The sequence below is a fragment of the Stereum hirsutum genome (assembly GCF_000264905.1).
Source record: "Stereum hirsutum FP-91666 SS1 unplaced genomic scaffold STEHIscaffold_3, whole genome shotgun sequence".
NCBI lineage: Eukaryota > Fungi > Basidiomycota > Agaricomycetes > Russulales > Stereaceae > Stereum > Stereum hirsutum.
The window spans coordinates 1,622,329-1,635,646 of NW_006763133.1; the positions used below are offsets into that span (position 1 = coordinate 1,622,329).

Consider the following 13,318-nt stretch of genomic DNA (forward strand, 5'->3'; position numbering starts at 1 on the left):
CATTGAAACGACACCCAGCAATGTGATTCATTCGTTCTAAATCACAAAACTACGCAAAGTTACCAAAACACCCCCAAAACACCCCCTAACCCCCTAACAAACCAGAAACCAGCACCTGCTAGGCCTATCCTAGCATCCCTACTATTATTTCCCTGTTTTCCCCGATTTTTATCGCACCTAATACTACCCCAGTACACCCAGTATCGTCCCCAGTACCCAAATCCCAGCCAAAACCCACCCAATTCATGTATACAGCACCCTACCAGCCTGCTACCCATCTACCCCCACCCCCTACCCATTTTCCTACCCCCTATCCAGCACCCCAGCACCCCATCCCCGCCCTAGCAACCCCTACCGGGTCCCCAACCTGCCCCTAGAGCCCACCCGGTCACCCAAAAGCCAGCTAACCAGCCGGGCCAAAGCACTATAGGTCGGGCCACATCTAGAATGAACATTCTGGTGCCACACCTTCGAGCACAAAGCAGCCTACCCATTTTTATCCTTTTTGGGACGTTCTGAACCCGCTAACTAATTGTCTTCTTCCTTCGTTCGCAAACAGAAGTTCTCGTTATCAAAGTGCCACCTCAACGAGATGACCCTTTGCTGACCGGTATATTGTGAGTGGGTGGGGAAGCGTGAGCGGCAGGAGAACGGCAAACTCCGTTCGTGATCTGAATCGGAGTTGAAAGCGCCACACAAGGCTCTCCTGGTGCTCAGCTTCGAGCTGTAAACCTGCCTGGGTGAAAACTGAATCCACTATGTGAACACGTGACACCCATAACAGCGCAGCTCACCCATCACGTGTTCCATAGAACCGGGACTCCCACCCAGAGCAAGCATACTGACCTACTTTACAAGGCATGCCTCATCGCCTCCCAACCCACAAGTGCAGCAGAATAAAACCCACAAGGGCAACCGAATCAAACCCACAAGGGCGACAGGATCAAACCCACAAGGGCGACAGGATCAAACCCACAAGGGCGACAGGATCAAACCCACCAGGGCGACAGAATGGACTCACACCCACAAGGGCGAGGAGCGAACAACACATAAGGCAATGGAACAACTCAACAAGTGAGTATAAGATTGCACATGACAACACAAAACTGGCGAGATCTGCCAAAAACAGAAAAAAAAGGGACCCTGAGAGCGAAAAAAAAAGGAAGGGGAAAAATAGTTTGGATGGCGATATATAATTTTAATGTCATTACAGAGGGAAGGATAGAGAACAAGATGGATGGGAGTGTAGTGGAGGATAAGCAAAAGCTGACTCATAAACAGGAACATTGAAGGGGATGAGACAAAGAACAACAGGAGTTGGAAGATTTAGAAAAATTAGGCTGGGCAATTACCGCTGGCAGCATGATGATCATCTCCACCACAAACTGAACACTCATCCCGAACATGAGGGGAGTGGTTGCCTCCGCACCTCGCAGGACCACCAAAGTTGAACTGAAAGCAATAGTCAAAGTCTCCGTTGATAGCGGAAAGGGTCTTGAGTTCAGGGTCGTAACGTGTGATGACGGGGCGGCCATGGACCGTGGTGGAATGCGTGCACTCGCTGGCGATCTCGTTCGGGCGACCACATCGAAGGCAGACCCGACGGTACGTAGCTCCAGGCTGGGAGGGGTAGGGCTGGTGACGGACAGTAGATGTGCGGTCTGTACGAACGGGGCCGGCGAATTGTAGCATGTCAGCCCTAATCTTCTGCAATTCATCCTTACTCGCTTTGGCAGCGACCTGCTGACGGACACCGGTCAAACGCGTCCACCAAACTTCAGCAACGTAGGAGAAGCATGTGGTGAAGTACGTGGTACGTTCGGCGATGTCGAAGGCTCGGATGGCGTCGAACTCGTCTTGGAAGTAGGAAAGATTGGACAGGACCTCGAAATGATTGCGCCAACGCTCGTAGACCTCCACATCTGATACCCCCTTCTGCCACTGCAACATATTCTTCCAGCATTCCTTCCAAGCCTCCGAGCCCAAATCCTCCTCCCTACCGAAAGCGCCAACGTTGATGAGCGTGGCATTCCCTTTCGCGGTCCTGTACTTCGTGCGGTGACTCGCCGGGTTGGCGAGGAGTTCCTGTAGAGCGTGGTTGGAGAAGAGTGTGAGGGGAGGGCGAATGTCGTATCCTGCGAGGGTCGAGATTTCGGGGTGGATCACTACGGCACACTCGTAACTCGCCTTGTGCGTTTCCGCTGCACGCGTGAAAAGGGGCTTGTTTGCGAGGGAAGAGACAGCGACATGGGATGTACTGGAGTCGTTACCATTAGCACCGCCAGTCGCTGTGTTACCCTGCGAGACAATTTGTGCCGCAAGAGTTTTTGCTAGTTGATCAACGAGAGCACGATCGTGGGAAGGGAGGGATGCGAGAGACGAGAGAAGTGGTGTGGTGGCCGTGAAGGGCGATGAACTCGACCGCGGGCGACTGCCGTAGAGCGGTGAAGTCAGGCCGAGGCCGCCGTTTTGACTGCTGGTGTTCGCTGAGAGCGAGTGGCTTGCCGTGCCCGTGTGCGCAGCGTTCTGTGAGCTGAGGAGGGATGTCGCGAGAGGAGAACCGACAGTCGTGGGTTGGTTGGCAGCGTTGCCATTTTGGGCCGAGCCAGTAGACGCTGGAACTCGCGCGGACAGCGCATCTTGGGGCGTCGGACCCGGTACCGAGTGCGCAGAGCCATCGGGATTGGTGGTAGCCTCAGCCATTAGAGATTCTAGGGTAATATTAAAGAGATATAGTGTAGAGAGAGTGTAGAGGCTGAAAAAACGAAACCCAGAGGCCGGATGGTCTCTGGAAGCTCTGGTGGTCGAGGAAAGAAAGAGCGTGAGAACTTCACTTGCGCTCGCCGACTATTTTCTCGAGCGGCATTGACTCGCATCCGGCCGACAGACTTACTTAGCTCACGTAAGAGCTATTACCTCGTTCCTCGGCATCGCACTGACACCCGGCATTTATCACAGAAAACAAAAATGTGCAATGCAGGTATTTGTTGATATCCCAATTGGGCCAGTGCAGCATTGTAATGGCGGCCATTTTCTGGCTCAGTGTGGCAGTGCGTACTTTACGCCAGACATTACAATGGAGCTCGACGTCCTTGCCGCACTTCATTATAATGGCACTACATGGTCTGGTGGATCCCGATCTCCAGTCCATGACGGATTGCATGCCAAATGAAGAGAGCAAGAGATGGTATTTGAATCATATCAAGGACTCCGTATTCACAATGGACACGAAAGCACATGGTGTTCGCTCTTTCCACTTTCAGTCAAAGTAGCCCGCTAACTCATGCTCTAGGCTCATCCTGAAGCCAATAATCCTTCTGTTCGCTATTCCTATATCGATTCCGAACCAGGGGTCCTCTGGCTCATCATTCGCTGGTGGTCCGGCGGCGAATCAGACTACTACTTCGATTTCATTGACCATCGCACTCGTGGCATAGTGACGCCTCCAGCCGACCTTACGGTGAAGGTCAACGAGGTTGGCAGCTGATACGAGATACGCACGTTAGAGGTCAACATCGTGCGAGCCCGCAATCATACTACCCCGTTTGGTAATGGCGAGCAGCGCTATGTGGTGCCGGCTGGTTCGAGGGTCAGGTTTTATCGCACTGGCAAGAAGAAGGCGGTTGTGGAGATTGTTGCACCTTGAGAGATGCCTGAGGATGAGGATGAGGGGGAGGTCCTAGTTGTTGCCGCTAATGATTTCACTGGTTTGTGATCGTTGGGCGATTATACTCTCTGTTACTACCTTGTCCCGTCCTATTATAATCTGCCCGATTGTTTCCATCCATGCTGTCTGGTTTGATATCGCTATGCCTCCTTCCGCTTCTCGTCTATACGTGTATGTTCTCATCCTTATCTGAACTACACCGGGACTGCTGGTGATCCTAGCTTGCCCTCCGACTAACTACTTGCATCTGGTGAGATCAACAAACCAAGTAAAAGCCATATATTCAATGCCAGCGATGCTAGGCTCGATACGAACTTGATGATCGCATCGCGTAGATATATATCGTTCGCGGAGTGCAAAGACAAGGTCGTCCATGTGGCAAGGTTGGCTCACAATAACGGTCGTGTTTGTGCGCACGTGGATCGAACCTAAGATCTCAGGGACGACTGATGTCAGCACTTGATTGCTGAAAATGAGCCCAGTCTTTGTACTTTGCAGATCAGACATCGAGGACTTTTCTCAGGAAATTTGTACGCGTTGGGATCAAACCTCGTAACCAGTATGCATCCCGCCTATCCTACCGCATCCTTTAGGCTAACCTTACTCGGCTAGTTTTGTCTGCGACATTATCGCTGCATGGCAAATTCTGAAAATATTTGTGTGTACTCTATAGCCTCCGTGAAAGAGGTTTTTTTAGAAGAGTGAGCTGCAAAACTACCCGGCTCATGCTGCAGCGCTGTCCAGACAGTGCCACGTTGTGCAGAATCTGGGCTCCGCAAACTCTCTCATGCTTCGGTCCGGCCGATGCCGAGGCTGACTCTAATATAAACCTCCAGCGACCAAATGCAACAACTTACACCCAACTGTCTTCACTCTCTTCGCTCCAAGAGTACCACTGATACATTTGCCAGTCGTCCTGCTTTATCGTTGCTCATCTTCAAATTCTCCTCCTCCCTGCCATTGCTCCCTCCCACCCCGATCTACGACCGTGCTCTCGTCAAGCCCATTCGTGATCAATTCTAGCTTTCGCAGGTTGAGAGCTCCTACTCTCATGTGTGTCCCGTCCAATCCCCACTGACTATCGTCCTAAATGAAGCCAGCTCTTTGGTTCCAAGACTCGCGAGATGGCTCAGGCTGGTCGCTCTGGACAGTTCCTTGGATCGTCCTCCGCCCTTTTCCCTGGACAATCGATGGGCGACTTGTATTTCCAAGATTACTTCACAGCAGGTCCACCCGCACCCCCCAACTTCTATGCGAGAGTACACTGTGAATGCATAGCTCGCAGATGGAACATAATTACGACTACCCGAAGCGTTCAGGCCCCTGGAGGACAACAGGGAGCAGCTTGGGCGTGGACAGGCCCCGGACCAATCCTCAACTCCGTATTTGTTGACGATCAAGGTGATTGGCTTAATGGGGGTATCAATGTGAGCCTTGTTGCGCTCGCTAGCCGCCTTCAACTGCTAACTAATCGATGTTCAGGCTTTAGGACTGCTAGGGTTAACAATGTGGGTGATCGGGGGTGTGCCCGTGTGGGGGTAGCGTATTCCGTGGCACCATACTACGGTCATGAGACGCGCCACTGGACCTCTGGTCCTCCAGATTCTGCCGTTACACTACCACGAACACGAGAAACGCCAGGCGGGCCAGCACGTCGGAATGCCTCTTCTCGAGATCAATGCAGGACGTAAGCACCTGGTGTTACATGGGAGGGTTAAATATTCTTTGCAACACCAGTCGTATCGGATGTATTTGTAAAGTTTGGAGCGGGAGCATGATCAAAGGCACGACTGGGTCTGTACTATCAAGTCACAGGACGAGTGTAACCCGGCAGATGGCAGAATAAGCACAAGTGGTACAGATCGTGGACAGAAGTAAAACTGGGAAATTCCTGTTCCGTTAGGACAGGTCTTGAGACGAGCTTTGTCACAGCGTCACGTCACGCCTCTTCGGTGGCGGTGGCGTCTTTTTGCTGGGAGCCGTCGCTCGAGATTTTTGTTACGGTCACTCGTCCTCCAAGGACCCCTGCGTATGCTGACAGAGGTCCCATCCGAAAACCCCCAAAAGCGGTCGTTTTCGTCGCACGATTTTGGGGGTGTTTTCGTCGCATCAGGGATGGGACATCGGATTTTTGGCCATTTCCGTCGCACGTCGGATGGAACATCGCTCCGCATAAGGCCTTCCCAAACCCTGGTCATCAAAAATTTTCCCCAAATCATGTTTTTGGCCGTGTTTGCCAAGTTTTTACCCCATTTTTTGCGGGCCCGAGAGACATTTTCGTCGCATAACGGGATGGAACATCAGCATCGAAAAGCCGTTTTCGTCGCACTACGGATCGGACGAAACACGATTTTTCGCTCAAAATTCGTCGCATCAGGATGGGACCTCCGTTAGCATACGCAGGGGTCCTGTCCTCCATCACTCTCGATTCCCGGTGTTTCCCGGTCATTCCGTCTCGTTCCGGCCTCTCTGCCTGTGTTGTGCAGTGCTCAAATACTGAAGTACTGACAAGTCTGAACAAACAAATGTGGGCTGAATACGGCCTACATTCTTCCACCCGTGTGAGCGATTTAATCTCGAGCCACGGGCATGCCATGCTCGTTCTTTCCTTGAACGCAGGTGAACGTGGTGTGAGCTTTAAACAAGTTTTGTGGCGTTTTCGCCACAGCAAGGGTTGCCTGTTTTTTTTTTCAGGGATGCTTGGACAAGAAAGCCGGTAAAAAGACGCATTATAATCAGTTGGCCAGCGCTGTTCGATCCGAAGGAACAGGTCTGGCCCGGAGGGCGTGGAATGGAAAAAAGACGCTACAGTAACGGTGTGACGTGACGTGACTGACCGTGACCGGGCGCGGAGAGCGCGAGTTTGGCCATCGGAGTGTGGCGCCGCTGCATGGAGGGGCCGCTTGGCTTACATTCGAGCATGCAGGTGTATCGGGGGGACTGGATTTTGCAGGGGGTGCTCAAAGAGTGATAGGTAATTGTATGTAAGGTATCAAACATATTTTATTACAAGTAGGTATACAAGTGGAGGTGGTGTATATGTGCTACTTGTGTGCTTGTAAGGGGATCAGTATGAAACATACAAGACGGCCGCGAAGCGGCCTGGAAAAAATAACGCATCTTCCTGGAAGTATACAGAATATACAGAATGATGCTAGGCACGAAGCGGCGGCCTGAAAGAGCAACGAGGAGAGCTGGGATCGTCTGAGTGTGGGCGGGTGGCGGGAGGTGGCGAGCTGTGTGACGCGGGCGGAGGGATCGTCTTTCAATCTAATCGTATCGTCTTTTTTGCCGTAGGAAGGTCTCTTCGGGACCCTGCTGTTTGGGTTGTCGTGCCAGCCAAACCGCTCGCAAAGCAAAGGCGAGGAGGGAAAAAGATGATCCAAAGGATCAGAAGACGATATAGCCGCGGGCGCTCAAGCGGTAAACGAGGCGCTGTCCATCAATCTTATCGCTATTCGGCAGCTTCCAGATACCCCGGCATTACCTCAAATCCATCAATCATGTCACGCCGGCCAACTTCGAAGGATTTCTGAGCTGTTTTCATTGCTAGAGGCCCTCCTCCTCCGATACGAACATACAAACTAACTACCTAGGTGCCACCCAAAGATGTTCCCGTTACAACAAGACGCTCCCGGCACTTGCCGCGTGACAAGAGCGTCTTTTCCTCGGAAGAAGCTACATTCCGCGTATGACTCGGGTTGCAGCTAGATCGCAGAAGGCCGAAAACGCTGTGGATGAGCTGCATTCTCACTCTTCGAACACCATTGCATGCACTCATTTGTACCACCTATGACCCGTATCGCATTCGCTCGCTTACTCACATCTACAATGCTTTACTGGATCGCGCCAACAGCTACAAAGTAGCCCGCAATTGACTGGCTGAAACGCCGCCCATACCACGCGTAGCCGATGTATGTTGCAGTAGGTTGCAGTCTTTCTGTTGCAAAGTCTGTCCTTCTGACCAGTTTGCTGCTATTTTAGGCGCCCTGTAGGGCCCTATATATAGTATCAATGAAATCTCACAATCATCAGCCACTTTCCCAGCTGTGCAGCGGAGTCGCCTGCTTGCCGTTGCTTCGAGTTCAGCAGCCACGAAGAATATTAGTATCGCTGGTTCTCTCTCTCCGACACAAGGATATTGATGTACGGGCACGCCGGACAATCGAGTCAGCGTCTACCTGGTAATCAGCCTTCATTCTAACCTTTGGATCACAGCATGGGAAACCTGGTCACCGCCCTCCCTCGATCGCTCATCTCGGTCTCCTGTCGCATAGTCTTACGGCTTTGAGCAGGTTAATGGCATGTACTCGTCTTTAATTGTACGACAGCCGGACGTATATCTACTGTTGGAAGGGCTTCCTCTACATGTTGAACGAACACGATTGATCGTTTTCATAGTGGTTGAGACACCCGTGGACCGATGGGGTTTGATACCCATTGGTACCCTATGCTGTGCTGGTGCCGGTAGGCTATGTATAGGGCAGGTCCTGGGAGCACAGGAATCGATTCGGCCCTACACGCTTGGAACCGCTTTGGCGGGCCCATCAACGAGCGCTCGCAGTCATCATAGAACAGCACAGCCTGAGTGGCGTAGGGCATCGTACAAAACCGTGGCAGCCTGAAACACGAAACGTTTGCCATACATTTCCCTCGCTTCTCCCTCGTTCCCTCGCATAAAGATCGTCGCGCTTTGTCTTCTGCTCGCTAGTCGACCACCTCCTCTTGCTTGACTAGTCTCTTTGCGATGGCTGCTCATCGACCCACGCTGTCGTCAACGTCCTCTTACGATTCACTTCACGACCCGTTCGCAGAAGGCGCTTCATCACGTCAACCCTCGCGCCAGCCATCCCCTCAACCGCCTTTCGCCCCTCAAGCACCTTACGGTCAACCGAATGATAGCAGCGCGATCTTATGGCCGGGTTCAGACCACGAAGCCGACATAGACGAAGAATTAGAGGAAAAGCAACCGTTGACAGCGCGTCCTGGGTTTAGTGGTGGATTTTACCCTCCCCAAGGGTGAGCCCCTTTTCGTCGTTCTAGCAAGGACTGCATGACCAGATCTTACTGATGTAATCCTTGCTGCTCGCGCCAGATATCCAAACCCGAGCGAGTTTGGAATCCCTCCTCGCCCAGGTTCCCTGGTGTCCACCGCGTCTATGGGCGTGGAGTCGGCTTGGAGACGCCGACAGACCATCAAGCGCGGTGTCACCAAGAAGGTGAAGCTTGTGAATGGCAATTTTATCACCGAATATCCCGTGCCATCTCCTGTGTACCAGGCCGTTCAGGCCAAGTACAGGTCAAGCATTCAAACGACCGAATTCTCGTCAGTGGACCCATTTCTCCATTACTTCTTGCCACTGACGCTCTGCACTCGGCAGTCATATGCGGTACACCGCAGCTACTTGTGATCCGGATGACTTCACCGAGGCGAACGGATGGTCACTTCGGACGAAATTGTACAATCGTGAGACCGAACTTCTCATCGCTGTCACCTCGTATAACGAGGACAAGGCGCTTTATGCGAGGACTTTGCACGGTGTCATGTCGGTGTTTCTCGCTTACCCACTTGGCAACCCTTGCTGACGGACTTTTAATAGGCTTAATATCCGCGACATCTGCAAGACCAAGGCTTCGAAGTACTGGAGGAGGAACGCCGAGGAGGGCAACCCGGGCTGGCAGAAGATCACTGTCGCGCTCATTGTTGATGGTCTCGAGGCCATGGACAAGACTGTCCTTGACATTCTGTCCGCTGTGGGCGTCTATCAAGATGGTGTGATGAAGAAACAGGTGGATGGCAAGGATACGGTGGCCCATATCTTTGAGGTGAGTTTCAGCTCGCACGTTGTCAAGTTTGTTGGATGAAGTATTTCGTTCGCATGATATCTGACGGAGGCCGCTGTTTTTCTGTCAACGATCAGTATACGACCCAGATATCCATTGATACGACGCCCGCCCTCGTCCTGCCTCACGAGGATGATGCCAACAACCTGGTTCCGGTTCAGATCATATTCGTTCTGAAGGCAAAGAACCAGAAAAAGATCAACTCGCACCGATGGTTGTTCAACGCGATTGGGAAAATTCTCAACGTACGTTTCCAAACTGCATTCTCCCCGAACATTGCGTGCTTGACGCTGATCATCATTACAGCCCGAAATATGCGTCCTCATCGACGCAGGGACCAAGCCAGGTTGGTTTCAGTCGGATCACCTCCCGAAGTGTTGTACCTAATGCGTCCTTTCATTGTCACTAGGCCATAAGAGTATCTATTACCTCTGGGAGGCGTTTTACAACGACAAGAACCTGGGTGGTTGCTGTGGCGAGATCCACGCTCAAATCAACCACGGCACGAAACTTTTGAACCCCTTGGTCGCAGCGCAAAATTTCGAGTACAAGATGTCCAATATATTGGGTCAGTCGACTGGCCTTCCTTCTATTCTCTAAGCTTGATCTTACCTGCGTGTTTCAGATAAGCCTCTGGAAAGCAGCTTCGGCTATGTTTCTGTCTTGCCGGGTGCTTTCTCTGCCTACCGATTCCGTGCCATCGAGGGGCGCCCTCTCGAACAATACTTCCACGGCGACCACTCGCTCGCGGATCGCTTGGGGCCGAAGGGTATCTACGGAATGAACATTTTCACGAAGAACATGTTCTTGGCTGAGGATCGTATTCTTTGTTTCGAGCTTGTCGCGAAGGCCGGAGCCCAATGGAAATTGACCTATGTTAAGCCCTCCAAGGCAGAGACCGATGTGCCGGAGAGTGCTGCGGAGCTCATTGGACAGCGTCGTCGGTGGTTGAACGGGTCATTTGCTGCTTCCGTTGTGCGTATTTTGGAGCTTGTCTTGGTGACAAAACCTGATAATATCCCTTCATCCTGTCTAGTACGCTATTGTCAACTTTGCAAGGTTCTATCAATCCGGTCACGGCATCATCCGCATGTTCTTCTTCCACGTCCAAGCAATAGTGCGTAGTCCCTCACCGTGCGCGATCTGCTCAGCGCCTGACATCCAGATATCTTTTAGTACAACGTCGCTTCCCTTATCTTCTCCTGGTTCTCTCTGGCGAATCTTTGGTTGACCTTCAGTATCATCATTGACCTCTGGCCCGACGCGACTTTCGGGACTAAAAACGGCACCAGGACTCCGGTGAGTGCTGTCCGGCATGACTATCTGTCCAGGCTGACCGGCGATTGTTCTATTAGACCAGCACAGAGAATACTATCCTCGAAGTGGTGAGCAATCTGGCCTGCATACGTTTTGACTGTGGCTGATCCGGTACGCGAAGCTTGCTTGGGTGAACTTCGCATTGAAGTGTATATATCTCGCATTCCTCGCCCTTCAGGTGTGTTGACACATGTATCAGTCTTCATGCCATTGATTGACCCTGCGCAGTTCGTGCTGGCTCTAGGAAACCGACCCAAAGGTGAACGGGGCCTTTACACCACTACATTGGTCGTCTACGCCTTGCTAGCCATCTATCTCATCATCGCTTCCTGGGTCCTCACAATACAAGCGTTGATAGTACGTTGCACACTCCGTCAGCCGAGAGGGATGACCTTATTGATTACTAAATATCTTAGAACATACCAAGCTTATTAGCGCAAGATCACAGTACAAGTGAGGTCATCGGCACATTACTCGGTGGCACGGTCGGCACTCTACTTGCTGCCATGCTAAGTACCCTTGGAATCTATTTGATTTCCTCCATCATCTATGTGCGTATATTCATCGTCTCGGGTGGTGGACCAAGACTGACTCCGTGTCTTGTACATTAGGGTGACCCGTGGCACATGATCTCGTCTTTCCCTCAATACCTTTGCATCGCCCCAAGCTTCGTCAATGTTCTCAACGTCTACGCCTTCTGTAACTTGCACGATGTCAGTTGGGGTACAAAGGGTTCCGACAAGGCCGAAGCTCTCCCCTCGGTCTCGTCATCGAAGCAGAAAGGAACAGACGCTCCCGTCGTCGAAGACACTCTGCGCAAGCAGGAAGACCTCAACGCCATCTTCCAGGAGACCGTCACCCGTGCCGTTACGAAGATCGACGTTGTTGAAAAGCCGGAAAAGCCGACCATGGACGACGAGAACAAGACGTTCCGTACGCGTTTGGTTGCCTTCTGGATGCTCAGTAATGCTGTACTGGCCGTCGCCATCGAGAACATAAACGGTGTCGTGGCTTCGACCGATCCGGACGTTGTGAAGCAGCGAGCACAGGAGTTGAGGGCGAAGCAGAACGAGTATTTCAAGGTCATTCTGTGGTCGACGTTCGCTTTGACGGCGGTTCGGTTCGTTGGGGTAAGCAGATAACTCGTAAATTTCAAGCTAACTTACAGCTGACGTTGCTCTCTCTTACAGTTCTCCTGGTATGTTACGAAGCGCAACATCTTCAGATGCTGCAGGCGATCGTAAAAGACTCTCGCGGGTCTCAACTGTATCACACTTTCTTGTTGTTCTTTACCATGATTCGCTTTGGGACATTTGGCCGGACGATAATGTATCACGCTACGTACGCTCTTCGTTCTCTCTTGCTTTGACTTCGACGGACATCTACTAGCTATTTATCCCCTCATGCATCTATACCACCAGCTTATATTCGGTTTCGATGACTGTCTTTCTATCTAATGCATTCCACATGAACGCTTTGTGCAAATTCTGACTGCTTCTGTTTTCGAGGTGTAGTGCCTATATGGTGCCACCCACCACAGCTTTCTTCGTCCCAGGTCGTTCGCTTGTATGGCCTTCATCCGCCGCTTCAGGCGCATCGTATACTTTTCTGAATCTGATCTTTTCGTAGCTGCAGGCGCCTACCGGTGCCCCTGGGCTTAGCGCTGACTCGTGCTCTCCTTGCAGGTCCTCCTTCCCTTGAAACTGCTTAATTCGGAAAGGGAACTTACTCTGGGACCGCGGCCGTTGGCATTGATGCATATTGATGCCTCGACCTTGCCTCGGAATTTCAGAGATCCCTTTCACATCGATCGCGACTCGGACCCAGCGACATATGCAGTTCACGTTGCCTTGGTCCGTTACAAACTTGAAGTCTCGCTATATGTCCTCCCTTACTCTTCAAAAGCTTTTGAATATCGAACGTATCAAAATTGCAGGAGAGGTCTACTGTTTTTTCCGATTCCTGGCGTATCTTCTTGTTTCGCTGCTGTCTCGCTGTCCTTCAAGATATCCTCGCCGTGACGATCGAACTAGTCAGGCCCAGGATATGTACCGCATGATAGCGATGATCCTAGTACTTTGATGCGCCCCAGAGGCTATGCTCATCAGCCATTCATTTGTTCCTTTGGCCTCCATGATCACCCCGACTCTGGCACTCACAATTATATGGATAGGGACATTTAATGGCCCAAACGACTGGTACACCACCGACAAAACCTTGAAACATGTTGCTTTACTTCCTGGTGCTTTCAGTGCTTTCCTCCAACGCGCGCTAAGTATTCCCATTCAAGTCGGCTTCGTGGTTCGAGGCACGCATAGTGCTAATCGTTTCATGCGTTGTTACCACAAGCCTTGGCCAAGGCTGATGACCGCTGCGATATTGCATATGCTTGTTCAACACCGAAGGTATTAGACGCCGCATGGTGCTATAAAGTCTGGCTGATTCGTTATGCATCTCCCCGACACCTTGACCCCACTTTCATCCATCTCT

General features: G+C 51.7%; 3 protein-coding genes across 3 annotated transcripts; 2 read left to right on the forward strand and 1 right to left on the reverse strand.

Moving 5' to 3' along the window:
* Nucleotides 1–1,335: 1,335 nt before the first annotated feature.
* On the reverse strand, nt 1,336–2,703 carry STEHIDRAFT_153751 (uncharacterized protein; the record flags this gene model as incomplete). The annotated part of the gene is made up of 1 exon (XM_007300937.1): nt 1,336–2,703. One exon carries the CDS (start codon nt 2,701–2,703, stop codon nt 1,336–1,338), a length of 1,368 nt encoding a protein of 455 aa, XP_007300999.1.
* A 518-nt stretch (nt 2,704–3,221) lies between these two features.
* On the forward strand, nt 3,222–5,209 carry STEHIDRAFT_153752 (uncharacterized protein; the record flags this gene model as incomplete). The annotated part of the gene is made up of 5 exons (XM_007300938.1): nt 3,222–3,242; nt 3,293–3,475; nt 4,768–4,926; nt 4,987–5,094; nt 5,150–5,209. The coding sequence occupies 5 exons, from the start codon at nt 3,222–3,224 to the stop codon at nt 5,207–5,209; spliced, it is 531 nt and encodes a 176-aa protein (XP_007301000.1).
* A 3,176-nt stretch (nt 5,210–8,385) lies between these two features.
* STEHIDRAFT_92496 (glycosyltransferase family 2 protein) lies at nt 8,386–12,445 on the forward strand. Its single transcript, XM_007300939.1, has 16 exons — nt 8,386–8,686; nt 8,763–8,993; nt 9,049–9,213; nt 9,268–9,493; nt 9,589–9,756; nt 9,818–9,857; nt 9,921–10,079; nt 10,137–10,486; nt 10,548–10,628; nt 10,688–10,810; nt 10,867–10,896; nt 10,950–11,006; nt 11,057–11,185; nt 11,245–11,379; nt 11,440–11,958; nt 12,019–12,445. Exons 1-16 carry the CDS (start codon nt 8,415–8,417, stop codon nt 12,070–12,072), a joined length of 2,739 nt encoding a protein of 912 aa, XP_007301001.1. The 5' UTR covers nt 8,386–8,414; the 3' UTR covers nt 12,073–12,445.
* Nucleotides 12,446–13,318: the final 873 nt, after the last annotated feature.